General features: G+C 41.5%; 1 protein-coding gene across 9 annotated transcripts in view; it reads right to left on the reverse strand.

Moving 5' to 3' along the window:
- Nucleotides 1-22,478, reverse strand: part of GRIK1 (glutamate ionotropic receptor kainate type subunit 1) — a 476,634-nt gene that overhangs the window by 68,474 nt on the left and 385,682 nt on the right. For all 9 annotated transcript variants that reach the window (XM_023548472.2, XM_023548471.2, XM_003410315.4 and 6 more), the window contains one exon: nt 90-197. In XM_023548472.2, the coding sequence (XP_023404240.1) occupies nt 90-197 (108 nt within the window). The remainder of the gene's footprint in view (nt 1-89; nt 198-22,478) is intronic.

Consider the following 22,478-nt stretch of genomic DNA (forward strand, 5'->3'; position numbering starts at 1 on the left):
TCCTTGCTCATATGTGTAACTTAAAATGTGCACCCCGTAAGACTGCTCTTCATTTTGTTTATTTGTGTATTTACTACCCAAGAGATTACCTTTTCAGTTCCTTCCTCTTTGAGACTAATGATGTCCAAGTCAAAATCCTTCCTCAAGCCATCGGTTTTATTGAAGGTGATACGCCCAGTCAAGCCATCCCACCGAGCCTATGGACAAAAGAAATGTGGTGTTACTGTGTAGCATTTATCATTTATAATCTCAAGATCATCAAAATTGTAAGCGTCTGCATGCGGTGTAAACAAAGCCTGAGAAATCACAGTATCCTAAGCTTTCCAAGGTCAATTGAAATCCCCTCAAAGTACTTCCAAGGGGGACGTAACCACTCCCCATCTTTATCACTTTAAAAAGGATATAATCCAATGGTATATTATCAAACTTTCAAGATGTTTGTGGGTTTTGGCTGCATTGGTGGTTCAACGGCAGAATTCTCACCTTCCATGTTGGAGCCGTGGGTTCCATTACAAGCCAACCCATCTCATGTATAGCTACTAGCCATCTGTCAGTGGTGACTTGTGGTTGCTACGATGCTGGACAGGTGGCAGCAGAAATTCCAGACTAAGATAGACTAGGAAGAAGGGCCTGGCAATCTATGTCCAAAATATCGGCCAATGAAGACCCTATTGGTCACTACAGTCTGAGCTGCCACCAGTAAGGAGATGGCACAGAATCAGGCAGTGTTTCATTCAGCCATGAGTCTGAGCAACTACATGGCTGACAAGAACCACAATGTCATTTTGGAGTCCCTGGGTGGTACAAATGGCTAATGTACCCAGCTGCTAAGTGAAAGGTTAGAGGTTTGAGTTCACCCAGAGGTGTCTCAGAAGAAAAGCCTGGTGATCTAATTCCAAAAAGTCAGCCATTGAAAACCTTACGGAGCCCAGTTCTACTCTGACACACACAGGGTCGCCGTGAAGTTGGAGTTGACAAGTGGTGTGATAATGTCATTTAGGCATCGTATCCATTTCTTATAGCTATTGTAACAAATTACCAAAAACTCTGGTTTAAAAGAACAGAAATTTATTCTCTCACAGTTCTGGAGGCCCGAAGTCTGAAATCAAGGTGTTGGTAGGGCTATGCTTCCTCTGGAGGCTCTAAGGGAGAAGCCATTCTTTGCCTTTTCCAGCTTCTGGTAGCTGCTGGTGTCCCTTGACTTGTGGCTGCGTCGCTCCAGTCTCTACCTGCATAGTTGCATGGCCTTTCCTGTCTGTGTCAAATCTCCCTCAGATTCTCTCTTATGGGGACACTTGTGGCCTGACCTGGATAGTGCAGGATACTAATCTCAAGACTCATAATCACATCTGCAAAGTCTTTTTACGCCATATAAGGTAACATTCATAAGTTCCAGGGTTTAGGATGTGAATATCTTTTGGGGGCTATTATTCAGACCACTACAGATATCAACATCCTTTCAGGAAATAAAAATCCTAATACTCTGACCTTCACAGAACTCACATTGGACATCTTTATTGGTTTCGTTAAGTAAGAACTAGCGGCCTTCAGGAGAGTGGAGCTTAAGTCTTTGGGTGATTTTTGGCAACAGCGTCTAATATGAGTTAGCTTACAATGGGGACAACCAAGACCTTGGCTTTTTATACACTTAACTGTTTCTCTTCCTCCTGACTCTGCCACATCCACGAGATGCCTGTCGGATGTGAAGATCTTAAAGAGTTAAACACTTTCTCCACAGTTGTTCGACCATGTGTGTCTGCTGTATGTACCGACCCATTTGAGGTGGAGCAATGTGGTGGAAACAGCAGGGGACTTCCACGGATCTGGTTTTGAATTTCTGAAGTGTGACTTCAGGCAATTTACTTAACCTGAGATCCTGAGATGGTACAAGCAGTTTGTACTCTGCTACTAACCTAAATGTTGGCAGTTCGAATCCACCAAGAGGCAACATGGAAGAAAGACCTTGAAAACCCTATGGAGCAGTTCTACTCTGTACACATGGGGCCACCATGAGCCAGAATCAACTTGATGGCAAAGGTTTCTTTCTCCCTCCTTCCCTCCCTCCTTTCTTTCTTTTGCCTCACTAAACCTGCACTCTCTCTGAGTTCAGTGTTTGGTCCATGCAGGGTTTTTATGAGAGTTAAATGGTACTTCACAACTTCACATAATTTTTAACACATTGAAAGTATTTGCATGTATGACAACTACTATTATTTTGAAATTCTGTCTCTAATTTTCCACCCCCCAACTTCCTCACCCTGGATTTTGGCTTTTATTACCTCACATGTCAAGACTCACATCTGAAATCTTCACTGGTTACCATTGTACTTCATTTTACAAGTCAACATCAGGTTTGCTGTCCCAAAATACAATTTTCATACTCATGTAATTTCCCCAGCACATGAAGTATGTAATGGCTTCTTGCCACCTACAAATTAGTCTAAACACGTGTCTTTTCATTTGAGGACACTCAGAATCGTGTCTAACCCACCTTTCCAGAATTCTCCACCCCCTAGCCCACTGGTGGTGCAGTGGTTAAGAGCTTGGCTGCTAACCAAGCAGTGCGAATCCACCAGCTGCTCCTTGCAAACCCTGTGGGGCAATTCTACTCTGTTCTACAAGGTCACTATGAGTTGAAATCGACTTGCTGGCAACGGGTTTATTTTTTTGGTTGCTCCCCTGGGTATATCCTCAAGTGGAACAGGCCCAGGCTATCCAGCTTCTGTTCATTTGTTCACCACATCCTCTATCCTCTCTTCAGACTACCCAACTCCTCCCCATGCTTCGAGATCGCATCACTACGCTGTCCTGGCCCAGTCGCGCTTATCCCCTCTGATGCACCACGCGTCCTACTTGACCATTCTAACCACTCTTGCCTTGTGATTTCACTTGTAATTTAGTACTTATGAGTATTTCTCCTTAGGAGGCCCCGGGTGATGAACATGGTTAAATGCTCAACTACTAACCAAAAGGTTGGTGGTTCAAACCCACCCAGGGGTGTGTCACAGGGAAGGCCTGGAATTCTGCTTCCGAAAGGCCACAGCCTTGAAAACCCTATGGAGGGATTCTACTCTGCATACATGGGGTTGCCATGAGTCAGGGTCAAAGTGACTGCAACTGGTTATAACTTATCTTTACACTTTTCAGTCTGGAATGCATTGTATCCTCAAATGAATAAGAAGCTTGATAGCAAAATCTTATTCTCTTAAAAAGTTGTATTCTCTTTAGTATCTAACAAAGTGACATAGCTCTTCCAGTCCAGTTGTCATCAAGTCAGCTCTGGCTTATGGAGACCCCACATGTATCAGGGTAGAACTGTGTCCCATAGGATTTTCAACAGCTGATTTTTCGGAAGTAGTTCACTACGCTCCTCTTCCATGGTGCCTCTGGGTGGACTCAAACCTCTAAACTTTTGGTTAGCAGCCAGGTTTATTAACTATTTGCATTACCTAGGGACATAACCCTTGGGTACTTTAATTTTTTTTTTCTGCTCTAATTTGTTCTAAAACAAAGTTTCATTTATTTGCATATTTTACTGTTCTGACTTCATTCAGTTCTCCATCTTTTTAATTTTTTTTTCACCTTCGGTTTCTCAAATGATAATCCTGGTTGGAAAATGGTAAAAATACTCTTGATTGGGAGCCAAGAAACTGAGTTTATTCTTTTGCCAGGATCTAGCCATGTGACCTTGGTCAAGACATCTTGCCTTCCCTCAGGCCTCAGAGAAGTGTCCGGTTAAATGAGAGTTTTGCGTAGAAGGAGTTTGAATCTGGAATTCTACAACTGTAGGAGACACACTATAGAGGGCTTAACTCAAGCTGGCAATTGTTCTTGGATCATCTATCGTCTGCATGCTGGGCTATGCGAAATGTAAGACCAAGTAGCCAGCCATCCTCAAGTTTTAACGTAAAACATTTTATCTGGGTGGGAAGAAAAGACTGCTACAGAGTTTGGGTCATTTATTTCTTTCATTATTAATTCATTTGGAAAATGTTTGTTTATGGGTCATCTTCTCCATGCCAGGAGCCCTGGTGGCACAGTGGTTAAGAGCTTGGCTGCTAATCAAAAGGCCGGCTGTTCCAATCCACCAGCTGCTCCTTCGAAACCCTATGGGGCAGTTCTACTCTGTCTTATGGGGTCCCTATGAGTTGGAACTGACTCAATGTCAGCGGGTTTGGTTTTCTTTTGGGCCCCATGCCAGGAACTTATGCGGGGAATACAGCACCTAGCAGGTTGCAGTTCGTTTTAACTACATTAATGGATTTCAAAAAAGCACCACCATAATTGTGAGGACGGAGTCCTGGGTGGTACAGACCTTTAAGCACTTGACTACTCTGAAAGGTTGGAGATTCAAAAGCACCCAGAGATGCCTTGGAGGAAAGACCTGGCAATCTGCTTCTAAACGTCACAGCCTTAAAAACCCTATGGAGCAGTTCTACTCTGCACACATGGGGTTGCCACGAGTCAGAATTGACTTGAGGCCCCAGTTTTTTTTTTTTTTTTAAGTATGAAGATGAGGATTTACACAAAGTACAGAGGAAAAAAAAAATTATCCCAATTGCAGGGAAAGAAAGAGCAAAAGATTCCTGAAGGAAAGGATGCCTGAGCTCTGGAAGGCTGAGAAGTCTTGCTAAGCAAAGATTCACAGCCTGGGCAAAGGTGTGAACAACAGCGTAAAGTACGAGTTAACCACGCATGGAAAAGAATGATGAGACATGAATCCGGGGAGGCCAACAGGTGGCTGTTCCTAAAGGTGTCATAAGTCATGCTAGTTTGCTTGGATCTGGCTCTACAGACACTGGAATTCATTGGGGTGTTTTAAACTCAAGAGTGTCAGGGTCAGGCGTGCATAACAGGGAAATCACTCTGGCAGATCTGGGGAGGTTGACTCGGAGAAGGTCGATTGTAAGCAAGTGTTGGTTAGCAGGTAGTTCTCATAGAACAAGATTCATGGAATCACCTTCATATACCCATGTATGAACTATGGACTTGACCCGTCCTTTATCTCTGAGTCCCACCGGCTCACACTCCATCGTATATTGATGGGAGTAGACTCACAGCAGGATGGGTAGGGTTTCTTCAAGAAAGCATTGCATTAAAATCCCTGCATAAAGAGTACGTTCGAAAATCAATTTAAATTTTGGGAGTCAACACAATGAGCAAAATGTATTTTCTTCTACCATTTGGATAGACTAGACATCATGACAGAAACCCATGTTACCACTTGCTCATGCTGGAAGTTAAAGCAAATTACTGTAAGAAAATGACACATAGGCAAAAAAGGCTCTGACTTGCTTACCTACGGCCAAACTAGGCATGAGTTAAGGAACCCTAGTCGCACAGTGGTTAAAGCACTCAGCTGCTAACCAAAAGGTCGATGGTTCGAGCCTGCCAGCTGCTCTGTGGGAGAAAGATGTGGCAGTCGGCTTCCATAAAGATTACAGCCTTGGAAGCCCTCTGGGGCAGTTCTGTTCTGTCCTGTAGGGCTGCAATGAGTTGGAATTGACTCACAGCAACAGGTTAAACATGAGTTGTTCAAACGCGAAACACCAAGAAGAAAATGCTTTTTCAGATCCTAGGACTTAGCCTCCAGAATTTATTGCCAAGGAAGACCAAGAAGCCAAAGTCTAGCACCAGCTTTAGAAGAGAAATAACATACTTTTATGGTCAGCTGTAACACCTGTTGCTGCACTCGCTGAGCTGTAGGTGACATCAAGTCTCAGCACTGGGGTGGAAATGATCACCTTGGAAGGCTAGCAGAGAGATTCCTGGTATGCATATTCAGGTGTCCCTCCTGATGTCAGGATCTCCCGTACCTCCCTGTCACACCCAGATACTACTTTTTGGACTGCTTATTTTGCAGGCTGAAGGCTGGCCTCGTGAAGTGATAGATTCAATGACAGTCCTGAGATAAGCTGCTGCATTCTGGCGAGAGCACCTGCCTGACAGCTGAGAACAACCTGTCGAAGGTGTTGGTTCAGTGGAAATATCTGTGTTAGGGGTTTGAACTAAACCCATTTTCAGGAGTCTTCCTCATGCTCCTAAAAACTTACCCTCCTCCCATCAGTTTGGAAGGAGGTGATTATCCTCCTTAAGTTCTACAGGGTTTTCAGAAAGCTTTTTCTTAAAGGCAGCTTCCTCTTTAAGGGGGTCACCCTGTGAGTCAATTCAGCACATTGTCCAGAGCTAATGGGGCTGTCTCTGGAGGTGTACAGAATTGGTAGCATTTGTCTCTTGATGGAGCCTATAACTCATAGCCAGGCCTGAAAGCCCGGTTTGGAAATGCAGCTTTATCTGTGTGTGTTGTGTTCCTTTGTTCAGATTCTGTTGTGTTGGTTTTATTCTTGGATGTAGTGTCCCCAGTTCCTGTCGCAGAGAAATTCCCACTTCTTATGGTCTCTCCTCCCTGCTCATCCAACTGGCAGAAATGCTCCGTTTTCATGCTCCAACAACGTTTCCTTCCTGAAACCTCAAATATCCACAAAGACTCCCTGCTTGGTTCTTCACTGAACTGAGGTATCTATTGACCTTCAAAGTCAAGTTTTCTTACCGCAACAGTTAACTGTATCTTCCTGCCTTCCATCCCTGAGTGGCATTTCTGTAAAATTCTTAGTTTTTTTTTTTTTTAATAAACCAATTGTGGATAAGCATTTGTTAATCACCAACTGCACTATCCGTTAGGGTAAATATACAATGACTAATTCCTGGGTCTGATGATTATGTATAAGGAACCCATTTTCTGGGACAAGTAGCATATACAATTTAGATAATGATATATGATTATATTATTCATAATTACAATCTGGTTGCCTTATGGGGAAGCATTTACAGAGGGGACAATTACAGTGTACTTAACTGAAAACGATACTTCAAATATTGTCCTTGTTTTAGAAAACAGCTTTAATTTCTACCCTGCCTTAGACCTCCAGACACCACTGCTTAAAAGCAACTAAATCAACTGTCGTGCCTTTTTTTTCTTCTGTTATTACGATACATCATCTGATGGCTAAGAGACAGGAATCGAAAAGTAAAAGAAGAAAAACAAAGACTTTTTATTAGTGTCTCCTTATTCATTTGTTCTTTCTCTAAATGGTATTTATTGTCCTAATTTTATCTGGGAAGTGGTTAGCACCTAACTTGAGGCTCTTGATCTTCAGTAAAATGTGACCTTGCATATGAGCATCGGTAATTACACACGAGAGTTCCTGGGTGGTGCAGGCACTCAGCTCCTAGCTGAAACCCACCCAGAGGTGCTTCAGAAGAAAGGCCTGGCCATCTACTTCTGAAAGATCATAGCCTTGAAAACCCTGTGGAGCAGTTCTGTTCTGCACACACAGGGTCCCCATGAGTCGGAATCGACTCGACAGTAACTCCCAACAACTTACCTACGCACACCCGTTCCTACTGTCAAGCATAAGGATCACATCAGTTTAACCAGTAAGAAACCCCAAACTATGGACTTTAGCTAAAATACATAATTGCCAACTTTTAACCTCAATTGGTTAAAATGATTGCTTTCATTTTTTTTTTCCCCTAAGGGGAACTTAAATATGTAAAAGAATGTAAATTCTCCTTTCCTAAAAATTCCCCTGACACAGCTGTTTTCTTTTGCCAGAGGGAATAGTTTCTTACTGAATTGCAGAGCCTTCTTGTTTGAGAGTAGAAAAGAATGTGCTTTTCTCTTAGACCTGAACTTTTAAGATAATAGTTTCTAGCATTTCTTCCTTTGTCTGTCAGGAACTATGCTTTTTTGTAAGAACATTGTGAATAGAAGCTTCAAGGCACACCCAAATGTTACATTAAAAAGAGGGAGATAGCTTTTAAGTGACGGTTATGTTGGCGCAGTGGTTAAGAGCTATGGCTGCTAATCAAAAGGTCAGCGGTCTGAATCCACAAACTGCCAATGGAAAACCTATGGGCAGTTCTACTCTGTCCTCTAGGGTCACTATAAGTTGGCATTGACTCAACAGAATTAGGTTTTATTATATGTATTAATAAAACTTACAAAAACTTGAAAATAAAGCAAAAAAAAAGGACTTCGTAGTCTTTCTTTGTCCTAGGTAGACCATGGTCTAAGAGACTCACCCAATGATGGTTTGATTCTCTGGAGAAATGAATCTTTACTTTTCAACTTCCTGTTGTTTAGGGTCCAGACTCTATGAAATGACACGTTAAAGATTTTGTATCTGATAGGAAGTCCCTGAGTGGGGAAAAAGATGAACATGTTGCCTGCTAACTGAAAGATGCCTAGAAAGAACGCCCTGGAGATCTACTTCTGAAAAATAAGCAGTTGGAAACCCTGTGGAATACAGTTCTACTCTGACACACGTGGGGCTGCCATGAGTCATGGTCGACCAGACAGCAACTGGTTTGGTTTGGTGTCTGGTAGAAATGCCAGAGATTTCTGTCTAACAGAAAAAGTGACCCCAAAGATTATATTTCATCGCCCCTTAGGGTATTACCATGTTGTGACTTTCTTGGTGGCCTCTGTAACCATTGTTCCTTTAGTTCTTTGAGTGAGCTTTGCCATCTGCTGGTTCCCTCAGAGTTAAGTACCTCTTTGACATGTGCTCATTCTATATTTGTATTAGAGTCCCATTTATAACTGATTTAAATTTTTACTTTGTTTTGGAGTTTGTCCTACCAAGATGCCAAGTGGACTTATCTGCTAAAACCAACTTGGTGAAGCATTTAATCTCAAAAATATCTTTTTATTTTTATTTATTTTTTTAATTCTGGAACAAATCTCAAGTAGTAATAGAATTTACTGTGGCTGACTCGCTCTGTTTATGGTTTTTTTTGTCTTTCTTTTATTTTCTTTTCTTCTGATTCTGTGTTTTGATTCGTAGTTTTGTTCTAGTCTGTTATTCCAAAAGCATGGCTTGGACCATTCTTCTATGACTGGCGTAGGGACTAAGGGATCCATGTATTGTCTCAGACCACTGGGCTCTCTCCACTGCATAGCTAAGAGAGCACGTGGTGTCTCAGAAGCTCCTGGTTTGGGCCACAACCAAGCCTGGGGACTAGTAGATTTTTGACTGCTCATCCTCTCAAGTCCATAGTTAAGAGAGTGTCCTCTGTATATGTGAACCTGATTTGCACGTGGCCAGTAAGTTATTCCCCACTGGTGGCAGCAAAGATGGCGACTCTGGTGTTAGGTTTTGATCATCTGGTGGACTGTCAGGTAGATGATGGTTATCTAATTCTGTGTGTGGGGTGAGAGATGATGAAAAATCTGGTTTGATAGCCTTTTCTTTTGTCTGTTTGGCAAGATTGTGTCAGGTTCATTGGAAAGGAGAAACACACTTTGGGTTCTGTACTTTTGAATTTTAGCATTCAATGTTTACTTTTCACCCAAGGGTTATGGAACTGAAGCTACAGCCGTCAGTCTGTGAGTCTATAAATGAGAAAAGACTTTTTGCCTTATGGTGTGAGTATATTCTTCCCTACAAACCAAAAACCAAACCCATTGCTATAGAGTTGATTCTGACTCATAGCAACCCTGTAGCACAGAGTAGAACTGCCCCCATAGGGTTTTCAAGGAACAGTTGGTGGATTCCAACTTCCAACCTTTTAGTTAGCAGCCGAGCTCTTAACCCCAACAGGCGTTAATGAATTAGTTGATAAAATCTTACAAGTAAAATCAACTCTGTTTTTATTGGTTTATAGACTTGATTATCTATATAAATTAATATACCCAAGATTCCTATAAAATAAAGAAACTAGAGTTTTACTACCTTTTATGTGCCAGTCTTAGAAAAAAAATTCTTACAGCAACTGCTAGCTCAAAATAACTTTTGTATAAAATCCAAATTCATGTAACCAAGGAATATCTTGGAAATCCTGGTGGTGTAGTGGTTAAGAGCTATGGCTGCTAACCAAAAGGTTTGCAGTTTGAATCTACCAGCCTCTCCTTGGAAACCCTATGGGGCAATTCTACTCTGTCCTATAGGGTCGCTGTGAGTCAGAATCGACTCGACAAAGGATTTTTTTTTTTTAAGGAATATCTTTGGGCATGTTGTTGCTTTTAGGTGCCGTTGAGTCGCTTCTGACTCATGCACAACAGAAAGAAACACTGCCTGATCCTGTGCCATCCTCACAACCATTATGCTTGAGCCCATTGTTGCAGTCACTGTGTCAGTCCCTCTTGTTGAGGGACTTCCTCTTTTTCCCTGACCCTCTACTTTACCAAGCATGATGTCCTTCTCCAGGGGCTGATTCCTCCTGACAACATGTCCAAAGCAAGGATGTCAAGACTACGTCTCACATACTTTGGACATTTCTTTGGGCATATCGAATTGTTTTTGTTTTTTAGTTTAGCTAAAAAAATTATATATTGTCATAGGTTGAATTGTGTTTCCCCAAAAATATGGTGAAGTCCTAACTCCCGTCTTGTGAACGTGACCTTTTTGGAAAAAGGGTCTTTGACGAGGTTACTAGTTACCGTGAGGTCATACTCGACTAGGGTGGGTCTGATCCAAACTGAGTGCTGTCCCCTTATAAAAGAGGAGAAAAGACACAGAGAGACACACAGTGGGGAAACAGCCATGTAAAGATGCACCTACAAGCCAAGGAACGCTAGGAAACATCCCAGGCTGGAAGATACAAGGAAGGATCACCCCCACTAGTGTGGACAGAGAGAGCACAGCTACGCCAACACCCTGAGTTTAGACTTCTGGCCTCCAGAACTGAGATGCAGCAACTTGCTCTTTTTTAAAATCACCCACCTTGTGGTATTTTGTTACAACGGTCTTAGAAAACAACCACATACTGTCTTTCTCTCAATTTTATCAGTGGGAATTACAAGTGTACTTTTTTTTTAAATAATATTTCTTTTTGTTTTCTGATGGAGAGGCTGGTTAATCTGAACCTCCTAAACTCATGTTGGCATTGCCTCAAGATATTTAAAATTAAGAAAATATAAAATTATGTGTGTAATTAAATTGAATTAGAATTCTGACCAAACTTTTTGTTTTGTGATGTTTATCAGTGTAAACATATTTCCAAGTTTCTTAGTTATGTTTAAGACCTTGAACTAATGTTAAATTGAGCTAATTAATGAATAATCTCTAGTGGATAATTTCTAAGTGCCATGCCGGTCACCTTGCATGTGTGTGTACCTATGTGTAAGTATATATACATGGGTCCCTGGTGGCGCAGTGGTGAAGCATTTGGCTGTCAACAAAAAGGTTGGCAGTTTGAATCCACAAACCAGTTCTCAGAAACCCTATGTGGCAGTTCTACTCTGTCCCACAGGGTTGCCATGAGTTGGAATCAACTCAGTAGCAAGGGGTTGGTTTTTTTCATATGTATCTATGGAAAACCCGGTGGCATAGTGGCTAAGTGCTACTGCTGCTAACCAAAAGGTCAGCAGTTTGAATGCCCCAGGTGCTCCTTGGAAACCCTATGGGGCAGTTCAACTCTGCCCTATGGTGTCACTATGAGTCGGAATTGACTCGTTGGCAATAGGTTTGGTTTTTTGGTTTATATATGTACATAGTTGTATATATCCGGCACATACACTCTCTCACTGTATATATCTTCTTATTTTAAGATTTTAGAGAAGCTGTAACTACTTTGGCTCATGTTACTGGACATGTTTACTTTTGGCACTTTGATGAAGATGATCACAATACGTATGTGGCTCTAGGAAGTTGTATAATGTATGTTCATGCATGTAAGGTAATGGGATATGCATACTTTGATTTATCAAGGGGAAGAGAAAATATGTTTCAAAATATGAAACAGTATAGTGAAGGGAAAATATAAATACGTATCTATCGTATTTAGAAGTTTGAGAGAACTGAATTCTACTTGCATTGGAGTATAATATCTGTAGTTATGAGTCTGAGTAAAAGCACTGAAGAATGTTAAAATTTGGCAGTTTGTAGAGTTTTGATGGGTTTATGTACACATATATTCCATTGCTGTGGAGTTGATTTCAACTCATAGCGGGCCCTATGGGATGGAGTAGAACTGCCCCATAGGGTGTCCAAGGAGTGGCTGGTAGATTCAAACTGCTGACTTTTTGGTTAGCAGCCAAGCTCTTTACCACTATGCCACCAGGGCTCTCTCTCTCTTTCTATATGATATATATATCATTGGTTCTATTTTTACAGAGAACCCTAAAATGCCAGAACTGCCGTATTTGGGAACAAATCTCCTTTAGTCAAGTGTGGCAAATCCATTACTAAGAAACAAGTGTTGTACTTTAAATGTAGAACCAAGGTACAGGAAGCCCTCTCAGGAAACTGGTCCGTTACTTATTCTATGGTTTACAAGATCCTTAATTTATGTGGTGAAGAAGGCCATTTCCCTTAGGCCGGAAATCTACCAGATGTTGGGTACCTCAAAAAGAGAGAAAGTTACCCAAATGTACAGGCACTATGGGAATAATATTATACAGATGGGTTTCTTGGATTATTTTCTTCCCTTGAGTGGTAGCCTGAGCAATTCCTTCCCCTTCCACAAATGTCTACATCCTAATGTTCTACCCCGGAACCTGGAATGCTACCTTATGTGCCAAAAGGGCCTATGCAAATGTGATCAAGTTAAAGATCTAAGATGGGAGATCATCCTAGATCATCTGGGTGGGTCTGATGTAATCACATGGGTTATAAGAGGGGTGCAGAAGGTGTCAGGGAGAAGGAGCTGCAATGACAAAAGCAGAGGGACAGGGAGAAAGGGACCTGAAGTTGCCGTAACGTTGATTTTGAAGACACAAAAGAGGCCAATGAACCAAGGACTACAGGTGGCGTGTAGGAACTGGAGAAGGTGAGGGAATGGATTCTTCCTTAGAACCTCCAGAAGAAACCAGTACTGCTGAGTGCCGACACCTTGACTTTCACCCAGTGAGACCCCTGTGTCAGACTTCTGGTCTCCAGAACTGTCAGAGAATAAATTTGTTTTAAGCCACCAAGTTTGTGGTGATTTGTTTCAGGAAAAATAGGAAACAAATATAAGGAGCCCTAGTGGCAAGGTGTTTAAGAGCTCTGCTGCTAACCAAAAGGTTGGCAGTTCAAATCCGCCAGCAGCTCCTTGGAAACCCCATGGGGCAGTTCTACTCTGTCCTATAGGTCGCCATGAGTTGGAATTGACTCGACAACAATGTGCTTGATTTTTTTTTGTTGTTGTTGTTAATACACTAGGAAAAAAACTGCCAGTAAGAGCAATAAGAAGCATTTCTGGAAAGAGAGAGGCTTTTGAAAATGCGATCTGAGATCACTTTTGAAAGTTCCATAGAGCAGCTAATTCTCTGGCCTCAGTAGATTGTCAGCACTGTAGCTCTAGGTTTGCTGACTCTCCCAATGAGGCTTACGTGGTTAATTAACCTCTTAGTGCGTCCATGTCAATTAATCAGATCCAAGCTTTTTGTGATATGACTAATCTTCAAAGATTACTTATGATACAAGAGAAGCTTTGAGAAAATTGTCCAAAACTTGGAAATAAAGCAAAAGAATGACTGTATGTCCTTTCAAGGTCATGCTGGACAACTGTCTAACAGGCCACGCAAGGATGATTTAATTCTCTGGGGGATTGCATTTTTGTTTGTTTTATTGTTTTCTATTTTTTAGGGTCAAGACTATAAAAATTATTTGTAGATTTTTGTACTATACAAAAAAACCAAACCCATTGTCATTGAGTCAATTCCAATTTATAGCTACCCTATAGGACAGAGTAGAACTGCCCCGTGGGGTTTCCAAGACTCCAATCTTTACGGAAGCTGACTACAACACCTTTCTCTCAAGGAGCAGCTGATGGGTTTGAACCGTTGATTTTTTTGGTTAGCAGGAGAGCACTTAACCACTGAGCCACCAGGGCTAAATAGTTTGTGTCTGTGTCTTACTTTCCTAGTGCTACTATAATGGAAATACCACGAGTAGGTGGCTTTGAAAAACAGTTCAGAAGGCTGGATGTCTGAATCCAGGGCACTGTGCTAGGGGAAGACTCTCTCTGTTGGCTCTGGAGGGCCAGAACCTTGTCTCTTCCAGCATTTCCTAGTTCCTGGACGATCTTCACATATCCTGGTATCTGTCTTCGCCTAGTCGTGCTTCTTTGTGTCTGAGCTGCTCCTTGGTACACTTCGAAGTGACCAGGTTTAACATATGCCCTACACTGATATGCCCTCATTAGCATAACAAAGAAAACCCTGTTTCCAAATAGGATTAGATCCACAGGTATAGGGGTCAAGATTCCAACACATAGTTTGGGGGTACACAATTCAATCCGTAACAATCTAGTACAAAAGATAACTCAATGGATATGGTTTCATCAATAAACTAAAGCACATAAAATAATAAATTTTGCCTCTAACTCAGCAAACTTATTTCAGTTTGCCTTTCCTGGTAGACTGTATAATCACTGTTCCTTTAATTCTTCTTTGAACCAGCTTTGCCATCCTGCTGGTTTCATCGTTATGGAGTTACATGTAGTTTTGGCATGCGCTTACTTCATATTTCATAGAATTATGTTTATAACTTTATAAAATTATATACTGACAGATACTTAGTGGTATACATATGTTATCTCAATAGCAGCCAGGGAAGTTAAATATGATTGTCCCCAATTTATCATGAAAGAAAGAGGTCCTATAGTGAGTGAGTCGCAGTTGGAAGAAGATTTTAGAATCAGGTCTTTTTGTTTCTACACAGCGTTCCCATGGATAAGGTCATGAGAGAGAAAATGAGGTGAGTTAGGCTGATTTCTCCCTATGAAACCCTAACGTTGGCATTAACACGGGTCATGAGGACAGGATATTCTCAAGCTACACACACAAAAAGGAAGATAGATGAAAAATTTTAGATCAGCCTAAGATCTGACATTCCACTAACTCAGTGGCAATTTTGAAGCCTCTGTTGCTCAGTTGACTCAGATTGGATCTGCTGGATTCACTTAGAAAGACAGAGGCTCTCGCTCTGGCTTCAGGTATCCCATTTCTCAGTTTCTGTGCTTCATCTAGCACAAAGCAGCCTGTCCTGAAAATCAATATCACAGGGCTGGAAAGTGCTGACAGCATGAGGAGAAATAAGGAAGCCATCAGCCTTTTTTGTGCAGTCTCTTGCACGAGGGATTCTGGGCCAATTGGAATTGACACCCACTGTGCTAATTGCCATCAGGGTTCAGGTCGAGGGAAGCATCTGGAAAGTGTCTGAACTCATGGCTTTATGCTAGTGGCGGAGATATCTCTCATTTTCCTTCTAGAATTTTCCAGCCCTTCAGAACCCCATTCTGCTTGCTGACCACTAGATTAAATGGGTCCCAGGATGGTCATATGTTCTAGAATTTCCATTTTGGATTTACCCCCATTTTGGATTTTTACCGTAAATACTGGTGACTTTAACCAAAACGAAACCCATTGCTGTCGAGTCAATTCTGACTCCTAGTGACCCTATAGGACACAGTAAAACAGCCCCAAGGGTTTCCAAGGAGTGCTGATGTGTTCAGACTGCTGACCTTTTGGTTAGCAGCTATGGCACTTAGCCACTACGCCACCAGGGTTTCCAAACTTAAATTTTAATTCTAAGACTGTGAATCCTGCTTTAAAGACCCTTTTCTCGTCACAGGCGTACCTTTACTTTGCAGTTTCTGGCTCGATATCCCCAGGTTCCTTTTCCTTCAGAGCATTGTCTTCCCCTCATTTTTCACCAATATAAAAATACCTCTTTTTCCATTTTGCTGAAGTATCAACGAGAACTTGAGTTTTATAAAATATGTCACATGGCAGTATTTGACAGAATCAATGATGTGGTTTGGAAAGTTGTATAGAAGATATAAAGTTTTCAGGTAAAACAGGAGGATTTAATAAAAAGGTAAATTTTTTAGCCTAGTTAAAAAAAAAACCTTTAAAAAAAAACCCCGCATATATTGTATTAAAAAAATACTGCTAATAGTCAATTCATTGTTGTTCATGTATTGCTCAGGAACACATTTTAACCTGACATTGTAGACAAGATGACTTCCAATGTAATAGTAGTTAATTTTAATTGTTACCAGGATTTGGCTTCTGAGTACGGCATACTGGGAAGAGCACGATTTTGGAATCGAATAACGTGGGTTTGATTCTTGTCTTTATCTTTGATGAACTGGTGACTCTGGGCAAGTTACTGAATTTCTTCAGGCCCTTTTTGCAAAAATGAATACTATCTTCACATAGTTGTTGCAAAGATTAAAAGAGATAATGCTTCAAAGCATCTAGATGGGTGCTACCAGAGTGGAAGCTCAATAAAAACCCAGCGCCCTTCGTACCTTGACCTAGTTAAGGTTTCCTAACTGTCCTCACAGTTACATGATTGACTCACATGGATTTAGTTTTTTCATTTCATATCTCTTTATGTGCGTACCTGCATATGTATATTTGTATCTATGTATGTACATACATGCCTATCTCTCTATCATCTATCTTCATCCATCCATCATCTATTATTTATGTATTTATATACCTATCATCTATCAATCTATCTAATAGTACAAGGGGGCATATATTTACAAAATAAATAAGTAACACTGATAAAAGTTTTACAGAATGGCGAAAAGTGAACTATGGCTGGTAGGGTCAGTTCAGTTCCTAAGAAAAGTTGGGCTTGTATCAGTCATTGAAGGTACGCAGGATTTGAAAAACTGCATATTCTCAAGCCTGTCATCACAGCCCTGGGCCAGAGAAACACTGTCATCATGTACTGATTGGATCCTGTGTCCCTGCATTCTAGGAAAACTACAAACAATATAGACCACTCTGGGAGAATGACTTTTTGCAGGTAAAGAAGGTCCCTGAGTGGTACAAATGGTTTGTGATGGATTACTAACTTAAAGATTGGTGATTCGAACCCACCTAGTGGTGCCACAAAAAAATAAAATAAATAAATAAATAATAATAATAAAAATAAAGGCATGACAGTCTGTTTCCGAAGGGTCACAGACAAGAAAACTCTATGGAGCAGTTCTACTTGGTTACACAAAAGGCCTCCATGAGTCAAAACCAACTCTGTGGCAACAAGTTTGAGTTTTTTGGTTTGTTTGTTTTGGTAGGCAAGGACCATCTTTTGAGTCTTTTCAAAGCCAGTGTTTGTTCTGAAAAAAAGACCTGCCCTCAAATAGTCCTGGTCGTTACAGTTATCCTTAGGGTCACACAGACCTCACAGGTCCTCCTTTGTGGGTGGAGGCATTAGCTTTTAGCGTGGTGTCCAATGGTTTTCCCCCCGATTTCCCTCAATGGCGATAGACTAGATTCCATGGCGTGCCCACGTCATTCCAAAGCTCAGGCACTGGTGGATCTGAAGACGGTCTGGAAGTTTCAGCACTGTGCCCACAGTCCTGGAATTCCTGCACGCTGCCAGCCCTGGGGGCCTTTACATGGATTTCTGGGACTTTCTCAATGCTACTGCAGAGCAACAGTCACTGTAGTTATAATGTACCATGGTGCTTCAGATTCCTCATACGAGCATGTCCCGGAAACAATATTTTAATTGCCTAGAGAATAATAGGAGCCCTACTGGCTCAGTGGTTAGGAGCTCGGCTACTAACCAAAAGGTCAGCAGTTGGAATCCACCAGCCACTCCTCGGAAACCCTGTGGAGTAGTTCTACTCTGTCCTATAGGGTCGCTGTGAATCAGAATTGACTGGATGGCAATGGATTTGGCTTTGGATTTTTCTTGGAGAAAAACTTCCCAACATACTAATTAAGGCTGTTTCAAACTGTCCTTTCCTATCGCTTCTATAGCCATGTTCTCTGGCTGTACACAAACCTTGTGTTCCAACCATGTGGATGTCCTCCCCAGGCTCTATGCATGTCCGTCTTTCATGGATTTTTCCTGCAGCTCCTTCTATGTGGAATTCTCTCCCACCCTCCCACATGTTCTTATAAATCCTGCTCATTGTTAGAATATAAGCATCCTGAGGGCAGGGATGGGTATCAGTTTTGTTCACTGACATATCGCAAATACCAAAGATGGTGTCTGGCACAGAGTAAGTGCTCACCGAATACTTGTTGAATGAGTGCAAAAAAAAAAAAAAATCATCCAAAGCCTAGTTCAAATGTCACCCCCTTTCTAAAGCTGTTTTCAATCCCTTTAGTTAGATGTGCAGTTTTTTGCTCTGGGCTTTAACAGTATTTTACTTGTATCCTATGATAGGCCACATGATAGCAGTCTTAGTATTAGAGTTGCTGCTGTTGTTAGGTGCCATCAAGTTGGTTCTGACTCACAGCAATCCCATGTACAACAGAACAAAACACTGCCCAGTCCTTCGCCATCCTCACAATCATTGTTATGCTTGAGCTCACTGTTGCAGCCCCTGTGTCAATCCATTTTGTTGAGGGCCTTTCTCTTTTTCCTGACCCTCTGCTTTACCAAACATGATGTCCTTCTCCAGGGACTGATCCCTCCTGATAACTTGTCCAAATTATGTGAGGCAAAGTCTTGCCACCTTTGCTTCTAAGGAACATTCTTGTTGTACTTCTTCCAAGACTGATTTGTTCATTCTTCTGGGAGTCCATGGAATTAATATTCTTCACCAACACCATGATTCAAAGGCGTCAATTCTTCTTAAGTCTTCCTTATTCATTGTCCAGCTTTCCCGTGCATAGGAGGTAGATACACCTTAGTTCCTAAAGGGACATCTTTGCTTTTTATTATTTTAAAGAGGTCTAATTTTTTTTTTTTTTTTGCACAAGATTTGCCCAATACAATATATCATTTGATTTCTTGACTGCTGCTTCCACGGCTGTTGATTGTGAATCCAAGTAAAATGAAGTCCTTGACAACTTCAATATTTTCTTCATTTGTAATGATGTTGCTTATTGGTCCAGTTGTGAGGATTTTTGTTTTATGTTGAGGTGTCATCCATACTGAAGGCTGTGGTCTTTGCTCTTCATCAGTAAATGCTCCAAGTCCTCTTCACTTTTCAGCAAGCAAGGTTGTGTCATCTGCATAATGCAGACTGTTAATAAGTCTTCCTCCAATCCTGTTGCCCCATTCTTCTCCCTATAGTCCAGCTTCTCGGATTATTTGTTCAGCATACCAATTGAATAAATATGGTGAAAGGATACAACCCTGACACACACCTTTCCTGACTTTGCACGACGTAGCATTCCCTTCTTCTGTTCGAATGGCTGTCTTTTAATGTATGTACAGGCTCCTCATGAACACAATTAAGTGTTCTGAAATACCCATTCTTTGCAATGTTATCTCTAATTTGTTATGATCCACACAGTTGAATGCCTTTGCGTAGTCAATAAAACACAGGTAAACATCTTTCTGCCGACCTTTTGGTTAGCAGTCTTAGCACTCAAGCACTACGTCACCAGGGTTTCCAGAATATACTTAATACATGTTAATTAAGTTGAATTTTCTGGTAAGATCCCCTTACTTAAGACTTATTTAATACTATAACTTTAGAAGAGGCCAACGAAATATATTTTAATTGGAAATTATTTTGAAACAACAAGAGCCCTTCTCTGTCAAACCTTCCGATGTCAGAGACATTTGTGGCTGTACCTGGATCACAACCTCAGTCCCCTGTAACTTTGGATTCCCTCCCAAGTGGCAAGACTACTGTGACTCTGGGAAAATCACTTCCCCTCAGAGGACTTCAGTGTCTTCTACTACAACACGGAGTTGTTGAACAGAATACTCTCTAAGAGGCTCTAGGCTCTGTTCCTTCCTCTATCTGGGTTGGAAATTTGCCCAGTCCTCAGCACGTATCACAAAAGCATCTGCTGCCTGAGCCCAGAGCTCAACAGAGTCTTCTGGAACCCAACATAGACCTCTTTGAAAATGAAGACTGCCCTTTTGTAGGCTAAGCCAGAAAAAAATGACCAGTCTAAGGAGAAACTGTCCATTTCCCAAATGAATCAATCAGAACGTAGTGCTGAGACTCCCTCCTTGCAGGCAACAAACTGCCTCTTTGCCTCTGTACTCATCCTATTGCTTTCAGCTCCAAGAGGCTTGCTGAACTCATTTCTTGAGGGACATAGCACTCTCCTGTCCATCGAACAAGTCAACCTTGCTTTTTTTCCCTTCTTTTTTTTTTGGCTCTAGGGTCTTTATTCTTCGACAGATTCTTATGGTCTAAATCTCAGGAGCTCATCTACCTAAGCTTCTTAGGGAGGCCTTTTGCACCTGTGCCTATCAGAGCAAGAGGACAAAAAAGGGACTTGCCGAAAGCCATATCATGATATTGTGGCAGAATTGCTGAGCAAGCCCTTCTGTTTTGTTTTTCTTGCATCCCATTAAGCAGTACTATTTGAACTCAATTCCCTTCGACATTGATTTCCTTGGGACTAGGATTCTGGGAATTAGATTCATTCATCCCCTCAAGGACTTCAGTCAAGTGAAGAAAAGAGGCAAATAAATCCCGTGGCATTTCTTGAAACCTCCTCAAATCCACAAAAGACTTAATGAGACTTTGGTTATTTGACTTAATGATGTTTTAAAACAATATTCACAAATCGTGGGTGAGAAATAATTGGTTGGTACCGTACTTCAAAGGTGTCACTTTCAAAATTGCTTTAAGTGAGAAACAATGTACGTTACTCTGCCTACTGTAGAACAATAAAGTCAGAATGGTAACAGTCAATTGTTCTGATACCATTACAGTTCAGCTGAATCATGTTAATTAGAACGTGTTGGGCTCGTTCTCATTTGGATCAGCTTAGTTTCACCCTCTTGCTCTTGGCATGAAGCAAAATTTACTCTCGGTCATCATTGAAAAAATCTTGAAAATAAGAAGAAAACAATTATAAAAATGGGCTTTCCTGATCTCTAATTAGCAAACTACTTTAAAAGTATATGTTAATGAAAGTATGCCTCCAGTTTAATTGTTAATAATGCTATTGCCACTGCATTAAAAATGCATAAAGTACCTTACTGAGATGGGAACACATCATCCCAGGATTTTTTTTTTTTCTTTATTAGCCCTGGGAATGCAGCATGTGGGCTGTTCTTTCACAATTGTAAGCCTCACCCTTCGATTATAGCCATCAAGACAATTCCAACTCCTGGAGACTCCTTAGGTGTCAAGGTAGAACTGTGCTCTGTAGGGTTTTTAATAGCTGATTTTTCAAAAGTAGATCACCAGGCCTTTCTTCCGAGGCGTCTTTGTGTGAGCTGGAACCTCCAACCTTTCCATTAGCAGCTGAGCACCTTAACTGTTTCCACTACTCAGGAACTCCCTTTCAGTTATACAGTTGTCGAGAATCAGTGTTATAGACTGAATTGTGTTCCCCAAAAATCTGTGTTGGAATTCTAACCTCTTTTCTTGTGGTTGTGATCTCATTTGGGAATAAGGCTTTCTTTGTAATATTAATGAGGTCATATTAGGGTAGGGTATGTCCTAAACCTTATCTCTTCTGGGTGATATAAAGAGCAACATAGACTCAGAGGTGAGCCAGCACAAACAGGAAGATAGACGCTATGAGAAGATTGCCGAAGAGCCGAGGAACACTGGCACTAGAGAAGCCGAGACAAGAACATCCCCCCAGAGCTGACAGAGAGAGAGCCTTCCCCTAGAGCCAGTGAGCTGAATTTAGATGTCGAGCCTCCTGAACTGTGAGAAAATAAATTTCTTTTCTTTAAAGGAACCCAAGTGTGGTATTTCTGTCACAGTAACACTAGATCACTAAGACATTCATTTCTTTGGTTGTCTGACATTTGTGACAGCAATATTAGTGCCCTTTAAGTCCTTGCCACGGGTTGTACCCTCCAGGTAAGCTTGAGCAACTGGTCCTGAATCTGAATGACTTTGGAAGCAGAGTGTAATAAGAAACATACAAGTGAATAAAAGCCGTAAACACGTTGCCATCAAGTCAGTTCCTACTCATAGTGACCCCTATAGGACAGAGTAGAACTGTCCCATAGGGTTTCCAAGGAGTAGCTGGTGGATTTGAACTGCCGGCCTTTTAGTTAGCCACCAAACTCTTAACCATTGTGCCACCAGAGCTCCATACAAGCGAACAGTTAATAAAATGTCTCCTTTCAAAGTTGGGTCCCATTTGCTGATGCTCCCACCTCTGACCCACTTTCCCTGTAACTGCCATACACAGCACAGTTACCCCAGGGCATGGGCCTTACAAATGCTTCCAGACAGGAGTGTTGTCAGAAGCTAATGCAAAGGGGTCATCCTCCGGTTACTCAGACAGGCTGCTTACTTCCCTTTGAATGTAAATTCATCGTGTTCAGGGAGTAGATGATCAGCTTACAGCTGCCCTCAAGATTTTACTTAGTATTCAACAAGAAGTACATATTGACAAAGGCTTGGAGAGCAGGGTCAGCTTCAGATATTTCCACCTGCATCCTTAATGTACCTCAGACCCAAATGCACACAGAAGAACCTCCCGGCTGGTATTGTACGGCCCCGTGTTGGAGAATTTGCAGCTGCTTATTCGTTGTAGAATATGGCTATTCTTTATTGCTCTGTGCTCGTTTGCATTTGTGCTTCCTTTCCTAGTACTTGGTGTTTGGCTTGATTCCATAGCTATTCAGTAG

The sequence above is a fragment of the Loxodonta africana genome, chromosome 20 (assembly GCF_030014295.1).
Source record: "Loxodonta africana isolate mLoxAfr1 chromosome 20, mLoxAfr1.hap2, whole genome shotgun sequence".
In the NCBI taxonomy this organism is placed as follows: Eukaryota; Metazoa; Chordata; class Mammalia; order Proboscidea; family Elephantidae; genus Loxodonta; species Loxodonta africana.